General features: G+C 45.6%; 2 protein-coding genes across 2 annotated transcripts; both read right to left on the bottom strand.

Moving 5' to 3' along the window:
• Positions 1 to 9129: 9129 nt before the first annotated feature.
• LOC128726882 (uncharacterized) lies at positions 9130 to 10142 on the bottom strand. Its single transcript, XM_053820725.1, has 4 exons — positions 10068 to 10142; positions 9752 to 9982; positions 9535 to 9688; positions 9130 to 9455 (listed from the first exon to the last, which is right to left on the bottom strand). The coding sequence occupies exons 1-4, from the start codon at positions 10140 to 10142 to the stop codon at positions 9130 to 9132; spliced, it is 786 nt and encodes a 261-aa protein (XP_053676700.1).
• Positions 10143 to 10627: 485 nt separating this feature from the next.
• On the bottom strand, positions 10628 to 12120 carry LOC128723160 (mitochondrial fission 1 protein). The gene is made up of 3 exons (XM_053816874.1): positions 12002 to 12120; positions 11736 to 11849; positions 10628 to 11659 (listed from the first exon to the last, which is right to left on the bottom strand). Exons 1-3 carry the CDS (start codon positions 12044 to 12046, stop codon positions 11372 to 11374), a joined length of 447 nt encoding a protein of 148 aa, XP_053672849.1. The 5' UTR covers positions 12047 to 12120; the 3' UTR covers positions 10628 to 11371.
• Between the last annotated feature and the right edge of the window lie 1358 nt (positions 12121 to 13478).

The raw sequence follows: 13478 nt of genomic DNA, 5'->3' as shown, positions 1-13478 counted from the left end.
CGCACGGCCAGGAAAGAATGCCTCCAAAACGCGTCTACTCTGCCGCGGTTGCCAAAGAACGAGTGTATGAACCGAGCGCGAACTCGACTGCTCGCGGCCAACCATTTGGCTGGGAAGGCGCACACGATATGCACCGCGCGGCACACGACACGCACACACCCCCAGCTAAGGGTTGCTTTTGCTGGGTGGTGGGGTGGCACTAGGGGGTGGATTACGCGGAGACGCCTGATGGGGAGGGTTGCTCTCGCGTTTGTGTTGCGTGCGCGTCCTCCAACTGGCGGAACAAACACGCGCTCAGCGGTGGTGGTATGCGTTTTGGGGGGGGTTTTGTTGAACAACCCCCCACCCCCACCACCCACAGACCCATGAGGGGTGGCCCTTGCGCTTCGTTCTTTGTTTCTCGGCCCTTTCCGCGCTTCTTTTCCACGCGCGGTGCATGTTGCGCCCCACAGGCCACAAAACCAGATCGACACGCGGATGGGCCCGTCGGTAAAGGTTAGACACGCACCTTGGCACGGGAGGCGGAAAAACAGATAGAGCGTGAGCGAGAGAGAGAGAGAGAGCGACAAAGAGTGAGAAAAAGAGTGTGAGAATGAGAGGAAGTGAGGATTGAGGAGGAAAAAAGAGAGAGAAAGAGAGATAGATCGTCCAGCGTGCATTTGCAGGGTTTTTCATCTCGACATTTGGCCATGCCGTGTGAAGATTAGAACAAGATTTTCATTTATTTTTATAGTAAACTTTTATGATCCAGCATCGTGTTGCAGTTCAATTCAACACATAATATTTATTATTAGGCTGAATAAAGTGAAGATCATCAGATCATCTGCTCTTTTTTGGACGAATGAAATCGAATGCTCATGATTGATTTATTTAATTTTATTTCAAAAGTTCCGTTCTTTACGCTTCGTTTCGAATTTGATCACCATGATCACGAGGTTTGGAGCAAGGACACACTTTGCATGTGCTGCATACAAATGAGATACGCATTTTTGCAAAAAATATTTATGATTTTTTACTGTTGCTTTGATTCATTCTATAACGGAAATTTGAAGAATGCAAATTGACCTCCATACTATTGGAATTTTTGAGATTTACACAAGATTCGAATATGTTTTTTTATCAAAATGAACTTCGGTCATCAAAACGTCTCACACGTGCCGCCAAAAAACCGGCGTCTTCTAATGTCGTTGGAATGCGAGAAGGTCCTTCGTCGATCAACGTCTGTGAATTGTTTGCTGTTCCGCAAAAAAAAAATGCTCCGTCAGCACTTCAGCGGCCACAGACACAGATCATCGGCCAATGACTCATTGTAGCCATCGATCGATTATTTACTTTGCAAAAGTAAATATTACCTCTCGATTGGCTAAACGGAAGCGATTCATGTAATGCGAAAAGCATGACAAATGTAATTTAACATAGCACACTCACGATGGCGTGTAGTTTGAAGTCATTTTGCAGACCTTCGTCTACAGCTGTTTGCTTCCAGCAGAATAGACACTCCAACCCCATCTGTGTACATATCGGGTGGAATTTAATTTCCCGATTGAATTCGGTGCGCGATAATGATTGTTTAATCTGCCCGGGAGTCTGTTGGCAATTTCCGTACGCCCCGTGAGGTGATAATTACGAACGTCTACCATCGAAGCCCGTCGGTATGATTGCGTAACAAAATTGACGTAACCCCACCAATACGTTTGGGAGGAACAACGATTCCCAAAGCACTCCCGGGGCCAGCCACATTCAGCGAACGGAGAATGAACTTCTCCAGGCCAGCGTTAGAGGAGCCACTTTTGCCTTATCAACCGATCCACCCTTCGGTTTCGAACAACCGCGAATCAACCTCACCACCCTCACAAGGGAGGCGATGTGTCGCGGCCAGCAACGACTCAAAACTGCAGCGAGTTTGCAATCCGATTCATCCGTTGGAGTGGGGGTGGAAAAACGACGCCTTATCGCAGCGCCCCCATCGAAGCCACCCTTTGGCGACGCTTAGAAAAATTAAACCACCCTTCAACCCACAACCAAGCGTCCGCCCTGTCGTGGCTTGGCAGCGCCTGAGTCCGACAGTGGACTTTGGAGTTCGAGCGGACTTTAGCGCTGATAAGCCGCTCCGGTCGTCGCTAGTCAGAAGGCAACTTTTAGCCGCGTTCGATCCGCGCAACATACTTCGCTTTATCCGACGCGAGCGGTGATCGGTTGTAAGGAATAAATGAATAAATAACACCTCTTACACCGTTTCCGTTGGAGCTGGCCAAAAAATCCGCCAAGTGATGAACGGTCGATGGACTTCCGGCGAGTTCCAAAGCGCCACACACAGCTCCCAACTGAAGCGGAACAGCCTTGAGACGTTGTCTTATCTCAAACCCCTGTCGCTTCGTAAATATTTTGGAAATCAAACGTAATAAATACTAGCACCGTGCAGGATCAACAACCTGTCAAAGGTCCACCAGGGGGTTGCGAGCACTAGATGGGGGTAATTTAGTTCTCCGTGGGAAACGCTACGCAAAAAATGGCGACATCGCGCTAATGTGGCAACGTTTGAAAAACAATATTGATTAGCTGTTTGTGAGGATCTTTTTTTTGTATTGCGTTTCTAGTGCGATTCGACAGAAACAAATGCTGTCACCTTAAATAAATCTTTTCCTGCCACTCTTCCGCCAACGACGCTTTGAACTACTCAATTACTTAGCGAAGGGTTTAGAACAGGAAAAAAAACCTCGCTATGATAAGAGGCAGAGTTGCCCATTTTTCGGTGCTATGACGTACCAGCTGAAATGACCTTTGAGCGGGTTGATAAAGGCCACCATTCGGAAAGGGAATTTCATCATTCCAATCGTGCGGGTCACGTGTGAAGATTTGTGGAATTTTCAACCCTGTCAAGGTACTAACGGGGGATGGATTCTGAATTCTGACCTGGGCTGTTTTTCCTAATAAATACGGTAATTGCTGCGAACCGGATAACCTTCCAAAGATGCATTGATCTGTGCAGTGCTAGCCGGATATTCAGCCCGTTTTACTTCTCATTCGACAGCTGTGAATAAGTGCTTTGAATGACTGGCAAAGGACGCTGAGTTCATTTACGCACGCGTAGTATCCTAACTGGCAAGGACATTAACATTTTGTGTTCCGGTTTGTGATCATTAATTTAAACAACATATTCTGCAAATCAAATCATACGTAAAGTGCAGCAAAACGCGTAACGGTGGTGTGTACTAAAAGTTGAGCGTTTGTACTAAAAAGCGTATAGCTTCACTTATCTAACCCACTTTAAGCCATGCGTAACACAGAGCGACAGCCATCACACATACGAGTAATCGAGCACACAAATTTCCATTCTACTGGACTGTAACCCCCTCTTTCACCCCTCCCCCCCACCCTCCCACGTTCTCGTTGAGTTGAGGTCAATATTCAAATCAGCACACTGTGAACGTGTTGACGTCAGCGGTACGCCACCCTGCGGCTCGATGCTACACAAAGGGAGCGAAGGGACGGCTTTTATCAGCAGGCTAAGGGCCCCTAGCAAGTGTTGTTGCCCTGTTGCCCTAACACTCTCGACTCGTACCGCTCGTTATCAGCCCTTTTGCTAACCCCGAAAGCGACGGGGAGCGAGCAGAGAGGGTCTTTGTACTAAAACCCCGACTAATGGCCGCAATCGAGGATCGGCACTAAGCTATGCCGTTGATCAGCGTCTACAAATGGTGGAGGATCATCTCCATCTCCACTTGAACCGGCTCGGTTGGGTAAGTTAGCATTTTAAACTAACACGATCGCCTTCAACGACCGCCTCTCGAGTGTTTGTGACTTCCGGGATCGTTTGAGTGGCGAACCGCAGCGTACTGTGGCTTGACGTGTGCCCGGAGCTAGAACCTTACGGGATCAACTCAGCAATCCTAGCATCCGCGTCGTTGCCATTTGACCTAGATCAGTGACAGCTAGTCGAACGTTCTACACGGTACGTTATTGCGACGTTTCTGCACGTGGTGACGAAGATCGCATTAATTAGCGGTTAGAATGAGATGCTATAGTACTCCACAACACTTCATTAGCACCTAAGAGGTGTTAGTAAACGGATGAGGAGCAAAAACCAACCCCAATTAATTAACAACAAAAATATGCATGTTTTTTCGGAAGAAATATTTCCCACATTCGTCCAATCTCGGGTGCATTTTTTATCCTTTCAACTTCCTTCCTCTGTTCGGTTTTACCTTAAAAGCGGCATTTCAAAATCGCCCACCGATCTCATCGATTAGCCGAACAGCTTCACCAAGCGAGATTATGAAACAGCTCCCGTCAACGTCACCGTTGCGTTCGAAGAAGCAAAATAAACCGCCAAGGGTAACGATCCTGCCCTGGGAACCCGTTCCATTCCGGCACACGACCAAGACCCGCGTGGCTTTTTTTTCGTAGAACCACTCGCAAAGTGCTTTTCGCAAGCCCCAAGAGCCCACCGAGATGGCATGGAACCGACCAATCCTGTTTAGCTCCAGCTGGTGGCGACACCGGCTACCCAAGTTTAAGTTTACAACGCGCCCTGCCACGAATCCTGCCGCTCCCAGGCCCTTCCCGGCATCCCCATCCGGCGGGAGGGGATGGTGGAAAATGTACCCCCTCCCCCCGTTCCGCTGTTCCAATCCCTAACACAAACTTACCGGAGGCAAACGATGCTGCACCGGCTTGCAACCTCCTGTACGGTGCTTTCGTAACGATTCATTCAGCTGTGCAAGGTACACATCCCACCCCACACACCCTACCTGGGGTGGGTCGTGAATTTGGCGCACTTGACGCATGGCTTTGGGTGTTGGGTAGGTTGGGCAAGTCTCAAGAACCGCTCGACCGCGATCACGAAAGTTGTGCCGCGATCGAGTGTGCACGAAAGGAAGCTAAGATGGAGTTGCGTATTTTTTTTCGACGCAAGAGAGATAAAGACAGACTGAGATCGAGCAGAGCGGAAAATGGAAGACACACGGTGAGGAGGGAGGGGGGATTTGGAGTTTTCTAACTCGTTTCCACCGCACACGGTCAAATTCGCGCCTCGGCACTGGTTTCACAAGCCCGAGTGGCGGAGAAGTGGCCAAGGGGAATGTTGTCTAGAAGGTGGTATATTTGAAGGCCGCCCGGGTGCCCAGGTCTCGGGTGGCAACATCATGGGCGACCGCCGGTGAAGCGCATGAAACGAACGGAACGCATGGGGTTGGTTAGAAAAGATGGCAGCGCAACGAATCGACCGGGCCAACCGTGTTGGTGGTTGGTTGGCGAGCCTTCTGGGGTTTTGCCGCTTCCGAACGGTGTAGAACGTTTAACCCAGATTCGAAGGTACGCAGGCCAAATACACACACACACACACACACGCGCGGCACGTACATGGGGTGACCCCAAAGGGTCGTCCGGTATTGCACATCGTGCAATGATATCGATATTTAACAGCCTTGCTTTAGTGATGTGCGATATTTTAAATGCCAGACACATCCTAAATTCAATGCTTTTAAAACGCATTACATCTTCAAAATAGAAAAACGCATTTTATATTAGAATTAAACCTGTCCTTCAAGAACACAAAAACGTCCCCATTAGAAACGTAAGCCGTCAGTCAAACATTTTGACAGCTTCCGTTGTTTACTACCTATTAGTAAGCGGTAGTAAACGCACCCCAGTGACAGGCCTTCATCTGTCAAACCACAGTCCGCAACGTGCATCGATAACGTGGGGTTGCTTCTGCTTGCATCAACGGCAGGCGTAATTTGCTAGAACCCGGAGGCAACCATGCGAGAGTTGATCGTCAGCGTCTGCTCCACGACGCATCAAGGATCGGTGCCGTGAGGGGTGAAGTTCCAACCTCGAATGCACTCGTGGCGCACGTTAGGAAACTGCTGACCAAATCGCGCTGATAGCATTAGCCAACGGCATACGGGCCCGAAGCCAAACCCCAACTCGTTATGCTAGCGCGATAATTAATGCGTTTCCTTCGCTGGCGCTGAGGTTGTACGCCCTTTTGCTGCATTTAATTGTACACACGCCAGTGCGGACGGTTGATTCGAGGGGTGCAACCGGTGGCTTCGAGATGATTCTATGCGGAATTGTCTGGGCGCAATCGAATGTTGCAAAAATGCAAAAATGTGCAAACGATTTTACGCACTCGGTGGAGTAAGTAAATTGCATCTAAAGGGGAAGTGAATTACCTCTTACCGATGAGGCTCATAAGTGTTGTAGTTAATAAACTCGAATACTAGTTATTAGTACAATTAAAAATAATCTAAAATTTTGAAAATTATATTAGTTTCGCTATACCAACACTAAGGATGCAATTTGTGCCTGATTTGCAAAGAAATGCGTGCAAAGCGGCATGATTAAAATCACGCTGATCGCACACGATCGATAACTTTGTTGCTCATCAAAGGTCAGACCTATCGCTGGGGAAGATTAGAAAGCCATTCAAAGCTGCACCCTCCTTGAGTCCCGCGATGTGTACTACAAACAAATAAGTTCAATGTTTGCTCTGTTCCGTGCGCAAAAAAAAAAGCAAATCTGGCCGCTAAAAAACCCAATCGAAACACAACCGAAACCGGATAGTCGACATGGTCGATGGTCAAGAACCGGTCGGAAGTGTTTACGAATTTCTTCCCAAGCTCACTCGCCAAGCCGTAAGTCGCAGAAAAAAAACCGCTACGATAAGTAGGTCAAGTTGGCGGACCGCACGAAAACAACGACCAACTCAGAACCCCCGAAACGGAAAAATGGGCAAAAAAGGAATGCATTTTTAGGGCTTTCTCCTCGGAGGAATGCATTATTCGCGAGCCATTATGGTGGCCTAATTTAATTTGGTGCAAATTGGTAATTGTGTCCAAGGGTTTTTTCCGTTCAGACTTGGACGAAACAAAAAAACGCCATTCCGCAGTCTAATGCGACAAAACCTAACCTCGAATGCTAATCGCAACCGATTCTGCTGTGAAGCACCACCATAACCACCGCATACTATGATTTGATGTTGGAAAGCGATGTTAGAAAAAAAATAGAACAACATTAGAACGAACTAGACAGCAACGAAAGGGTGGAAAACGGCAGGACGGCGTTCGGCGGAAAACGGAGTAGGAAAAACGAACGAACGAACGAACGGTCATTGAGCTCTGGCGACAGACGGTGTGATCCCTTTTTTTTCTCTCCTACTTGACTTTGATTTATTCAAAGCAAACGATTGGAAAATAACACGCCACCCAGCGACGATGACACTTACATGTTGTTTTTCAGCACGTACTGCTTATCCATGGCGCTAGAAAACTGCGCTCCTGTTGTGCGTGTGTGTATGTGTGTTCTTTCACACGATGGTCAGTTCGTTGCACCTAGCTAACGCCAAAGTGCAACCGAAGTGCAAGCTGCACGCGATTTTGCTCCGATTTTGTCACTTACACAACTGCGCGCTGGGAATAAATGCGATTTGGATGGTTTTCACTTCACTGGATGAGTTCTGCCTAAATGCCGGCACCGTGTTTCAACTCCATCCGATCGAATCGAGCGCGTAGAAAATTTTAAAACCCCGTCTCTTCCTATCGTGCGCGAATTGGTGAGCCGAAAAATAGACACGCGAAACTAGAAAACATTTCCCAAAAAAAAAACGGAGCACACAAACACACAAACTGTGAGGCTTTCCGCAACTGGCGCACGCACAGAATGTCCCGAAAACTTAAACAGGTTCGTGGGCCCGCACGCACAACAAGACGATCCTCGCGGATGAGGCCAAAGTGGTCGAATGAATGGAAAGTTGGTGTCCGAACCGCGAGAGCGCGCAAGAGAGAGAAAGAGAGGGAGAATGACAGAGAGAGAGAAAGAGTGGCAAGAAGAAAAAACAGCAGCGCCCTTTTGTACGAACCTCTCCTAGAGGCAAACCGTGACCAACGTATGCCGCCGATCGACGGCTATCAAGACGGACCTGAACCTCGAGATGCCCTCCGTCTCGGGCTCCTCGTCAACGCGGTTCCGTGCCGATAGAAAATGGGTGCGCGAGTGAGAGAGAGAGCACGGGTGGTGAGCTAAAAAAAAATATAAATCAAATGGCAAACGTCCAAGTGCGGTTCCGAAGCCACGATCACGGGCTTGGAGTGGCCAGTGGGCGTGGAGGGAGAGGTCAAAGTGGTCGGAAGGAGGGCGAATGCGGGGTATGGGGCCACGGGTTCTTTTCCGATTTTCTGATACAGTGCGGAACGGTTTTTTGTGCGCGCTTTTCATAGCCTGCTGAGGGCGATAAAATCGTAATTTTTAATATATTTTTCTTACAAACTGGTAGGTTAAGTGGTATTAAGTTTCTTGTTGTATTGAATAAAGGGCAGAGAATAATTATATGATACTTTTGTTTTTTCAATATTTTTTAATATAATCAATTTATGAAAAGGATTATTGTTCAAAGGGCATTAAATGGATTTTAAATTGAAATACTATTTTAAGATGTATGTTTTAAGGATTTCCAAAGCAAGTTGTTCATATTTTTTAATAAGCCAGTTTAAAAAAACTATGAGCTTGATTCAAAAATTCATTTGCTGATCATTTTTTAATACTACTAAATGTTGTAAATATTAATACGAAACTTTGATGGTTCTAAGATCACATGTGGCACCTACTGTAACCATCCTGCGGACGGTTCTTGGTGTAAGTGCGTAACGATTGTGGACTTCCCTTCGGCGACCACTCCCAATCCTTCCTACCGATCGCGATCGCGGACAGCTGCACCGAGCAACAAATTAAATAAAAACAACAAGAAAGCAGCCCTCTGCAACAAACGATGAAACGAACGGGGTGTTCCGTTCGATCACGGGAGCTACGCATCCGCTAAAACCACCCTTAAAGCCCTTTCGCTCAAGTGCTCCTCGGGGGTTGAAGTGTTTGCCTGCAATTGCACCGCTTTTGTCTCTATCGTTGGGCCTTTCTTCTCGCGCCTCGACGAACCACATTATCACTCACGCTTGACCCGGCCGCTTCACCCTGCACACATGACTGATTTGCATTCGTGACGAACGCTTTTCGCCAGCCAAATGGGGCCAAGGAATGTGCTCCCGATGGAGGCGCCCCGAGGATCTTGTTGGGGAATTTTATTGCGTTCCTTCGGATGTAAGACGGTGCTGCAGTGCATTAAAACGGAAGCCTCTACATCGCCCAGTTGTACGAATACCGGCCATGTAGCGGACGAAAATCATCGATCAGCATGTTGGGACCGTTGAACTGACCCACAGATAGAGCCGTCGGTGTTAGGCGCTCCAGAGTCTTGCCAATGGGTTGGTTTCCTTTCGTTGTGAGCCCATTCCATTCGCCAGCGGCAGGATCGATCGGAAAAGCCGCCACCGGGGTCGATTCGCGGGGTTCTACCGGTGCTAAGGGATTATCCCCGAACACGGCGATGTATTTGGGTGAGCGGACGATTTTCAGGATTTGCATCAACGCCACCACGCACGCCCACAGATAGAACAGCAGAACTGGTGTCGGGAAAGGGAGAAAATACGTTTTTTTTAAATGAAGGTACCTGAATTCGGATCGGAATTTGGATGCACTTACGTAAAGCGAACCCACCGGCGATCGTGAGCGCTATCAAGTAGCCCACGTTGATCGACTTCTTGATCACTATCATACCGATCACGTGGGTCAGCGTGATGCAGGTGAGTCGCAACAACTCCACTAAAATGAACGGCACTAGCAGGTATCGCTTCATCTGTGAAGAAGCGTTAAGTTTTATGATTTTTTGTGCGGGATTTCACACGGTAATATGCCTCACATAGTATGCCCCAGCCATCATGGCTCCGCAACAGGGTATGTACAGTCCCATACAAAGCATTGTCGTCGCGTAAAACATGTCCGGTTTCGTTTTGCAAATTCTAATCAACCAGACGAACACGTCGTGCGGGTTGTAGATGTGCATATTGTCCTCGTAGTATAGCGCTTCCTGTTCGAAGAAGCTTGCACCACCTAAAACCGGCAGCGCTATCATCGCGATAAGCGTTTCGAGCTGTTTAAAACAAGAGGAGGATACACGGTTTACTTCAAGTCTATCTGCAGTGACGATGTCTGGTTTTGGGGGTTATCGTGTTTACTATACAGCATCCACCGACGATGATTGAGCCAAGACGCACCGACAGCCTGAAGCAGAACAGTCTCATCAGAACCATGTTGCCGGAGCTGGAACAAGGACTGAACTGGCTTTTAACCCCGAAAAAAACCTTCCGGTCGCAGGACTGGGTTGCGTGCGGTGGGATAATTAAAGCAGGATAATGTAAAGAATATTCGGTTCACCGGGAGGTGATTGATTCTTTCCATTGTAAGTGTGGTTTCATGTTCTGTGATTGTACACATAATGAGCATGTTAGATGCGAGCCGATAAGCCTGGCAGTTTTTGTATTCGGGGGACTCGATATTTGGTTATGAACAATATACTTTTTCATACTGGATCAAAGACGCAACCATTTGTTAAAATATATATCTATGCAGTACTATATTTGGAATTGTTTATAATAGAAACTTCATGTATGTTTATCCATCAATTCTTGTCATGCATTCCTTTGAAAAAGGGTATAGTTTCAAATCAGGACTCATCAGGAAAAGCGGCACCCATTTAGATGTTTCTTTTGTGTTACTAAAAACAAAACCATCCTCATTTTACGTAGCTGTTTGCGCCAAGTGATGTTTTTCAATGACGAAAAGACTTTCTTGCTATCGCCTGGATTTTTTTTGTATATTTCGTACTTTGCATCTTGGTAATATATCTTCTTATATCAACATATTTTAGCACGTAACCGTGTGTGAGTGAGAAAATAAAAAAAAACAAACGGCTATCCGTGGTGACTTACTCGTAGACATATCCCAGAATAGTTTGCTTATTTCTAGTGCAGTAATATATACTCTATGCCCGATAACACGTAATTGGTTGTGCAGCGGATCGTTTTCCTCACTTTCTACATTTATACAAGGCAACAACAGACAAGCTATTACCATCCTCCTAACACACATGTTTCTTCATTAGTATTTTTCGACGAATTGATACAGATCGCTGCAACTGTTATATCATTGCTTCCATCTAACGTTCAACAGCTAGACATAACTAAGTGCATTTTTTCTTGAAATCCACATCCTACAAAAGAGAATAATGAAATCCACCAAGGCATGCGGATGGTTCTAATTAGCTGCTATACTATGAATAAGTTTAAGAGACAAATGATATATACCCAAGGGTTGGTTATGAAGAAACGGACTATTACTCTTACCACGCCGTTAAAGCGTAGAATGCAATAGCATTCTCTGATCACTACAGTTGTAACCTACGCAGAACATTACCGTACGGAAAGCTCACGAGCGGGGCTGACGCCTTGGACTGACCACTCGGAGCTTACCGCGACGATTTTCATTTCTTCAGCAAAGCGAATCCCAACCCAAGAATGCCACCGACAACCAGTGCAGCCCCGGTCGCTTTTGCAACTCCCTTCAATCCCTCGACATCCATCCGCTTTTTAATAAATTCTTCCAGTGCTCTCACTTGCTGGTTGTTCGGTTCGATCTCTAGAAACGCTTGAGTGTGCTTGAGCGCTTCCGAGTATTCCTGCAGTCTAGTATAGCCCATCGCCATGTAATACAGATAGTCGCGACGACCTTCAGGGTGACGAACGTACAGATCTTCCAACAGCACGAGACCCTAGAATAATGTGTGTCATAGGAAAGTTTAGTTTCTCTTGTCGTAGAACAACTTACCACCGTTATTGCATCATTACCCTTTTCATGTCGCTGGCAAAGTCACTTCGCACCATGCAGTATGCATACTCAAACTGCGTTGTCGTTGATATGGTTCCAGCTTCCAGTTCCTGATTGTACTTTTTCTCAAATTTCTAAAATAGACAACCAGTTACAAGACCATGTTAACTAAGGCATGATTCATCACATGTTTGTAGGAATACGTGTCGGTCATTTGCAGGATGACGGCACAGAATGTTACGAAAACAGAGAAACAAAAGTACATACAGAACAAAATACTACTTACCTCCAGATCAGCTGGTACGACAGAATCGTTCAACATTTCTTCCATTATAGATTTTAAGGATGCAGATGCTCAAAAGATCGACGTAAAACGTATGTAATACGTATGTAATAATGGCAATCTTCTTGTTTTTTTAAACTTCTCGATTCTTGCTTTGATACCTAGTGAAACTGGCACGTTGGAAGGAAGAGTTGTCTTTTAAATATTAGGATCTCGTAAAATGTCTTAAGTTCTGATTCTCGTGACCAATGATAGCGCTTCTCGTTGTTTCTTGAATTCAATAAATTTCTACGGTTTATTATTCGCTTTGTAAACTAAATAACATTTTTCATTGCTATGACAGATATGAAACGACCATAGCTTGTCTATACGACATGCTAGGAAACTTTGCAGCTCGTTAAAATAATCAAATCTGTTACATGTGATCAGTCCTACATTTTATTAATAAGCGTGAAAAAAATTGTGCAGCTTAAAGCCTTCACGAAATCAGTCTATTTATATATGACCTTAATTTTCATGTAATGTAGAACAACTTTTAAAATGGTGATCAAACATTCTATTACAAACTGCACTGTAGAATGAAAACATTCCGATTCGAAAAGTATGAAATATTTCACTCGTTATGCTTGAAAGAAATATTTCAAGAAAGTTTCACTTTCCTTTAAAGTCGTTATTTTTGTTATACACCGCAGTCACGTGTTTGATTTGAAATGAACATTAGCAATTAGTAACATGTTGTAAATATTTTAAGTACCAGCAACAAATCAGCAGACGGTATCACGATGATAGCAGTTGGCTATATTCTCGCCTTTTAAGGATTCTTGAATAAACATTGAAATGTACGCACTACCGGTGATCGCAATCTGAAAAACAAATCGAATACGAATGATTCTATAATCCATTACATGCTACAGCACATCGTTCAACATACCACAAGGATAGGTTTGTAGTTTAAAATGAAACAATCACCTGCTGTAAGCCGAATACGCTCCAAATTCACCTGTTGTATGAAGCTTTCGATCTGCAATCGGAAAATTCGAGCTTAAACTTGCACTTCCGTCGTTTGCCAAAATGATGAGCCATTACCATCACGAAAAGTTTTTTGTTTTTAAGTTGAATTTGCAAACCTATAGTATTAAGCCGGTATCTAAAGCGGGTAGAAGTTCGCATAGTCCTGCAGTTGACAAAAAACAGTACGAAAAGCAATACCATTCTGATCAGCAATCGACAGTAAATTCCTGAAAAATCAAAGACAAAAGCTCATCGAACTGTTCGATTCACGTAAACTCTATAACCAGGTTCATTCATACTCATAGCATGCATCGGATGTTTGTTTAACATCCAAAACACTACCCAGTACGAGTTGGAGATCAGTTGAATGTAGTTTTTGCAGTAGATAATCAGGTACGTCCACCTGTAAGCCTCATCAAGCGATATGCCCGCCAGGAAAAGCTCACTATGCACCAGCTTCAGGTAGTTT

Source organism: Anopheles nili, chromosome 3, assembly GCF_943737925.1.
Source record: "Anopheles nili chromosome 3, idAnoNiliSN_F5_01, whole genome shotgun sequence".
NCBI classification, from domain to species: Eukaryota; Metazoa; Arthropoda; class Insecta; order Diptera; family Culicidae; genus Anopheles; species Anopheles nili.
Note: the sequence above shows the minus strand (reverse complement) of the source record. Positions and strands in the feature narration are given on the sequence as shown.

Coding starts and splice junctions, on each gene's coding strand:
- LOC128726882 (XM_053820725.1), bottom strand. CDS start 10,142: ATGGTTCTGATGAGACTGTTCTGCTTCAGGCTGTCGGTGCGTCTTGGC. Junction 9,689..9,751: donor TGATGGCTGGGGCATACTAT/GTGAGGCATATT, acceptor GCTTCTTCACAG/ATGAAGCGATACCTGCTAGT. Junction 9,456..9,534: donor CGCCGGTGGGTTCGCTTTAC/GTAAGTGCATCC, acceptor TCCCGACACCAG/TTCTGCTGTTCTATCTGTGG.
- LOC128723160 (XM_053816874.1), bottom strand. CDS start 12,046: ATGGAAGAAATGTTGAACGATTCTGTCGTACCAGCTGATCTGGAG. Junction 11,850..12,001: donor TCGTACCAGCTGATCTGGAG/GTAAGTAGTATT, acceptor TGTCTATTTTAG/AAATTTGAGAAAAAGTACAA. Junction 11,660..11,735: donor TTGCCAGCGACATGAAAAGG/GTAATGATGCAA, acceptor ACATTATTCTAG/GGTCTCGTGCTGTTGGAAGA.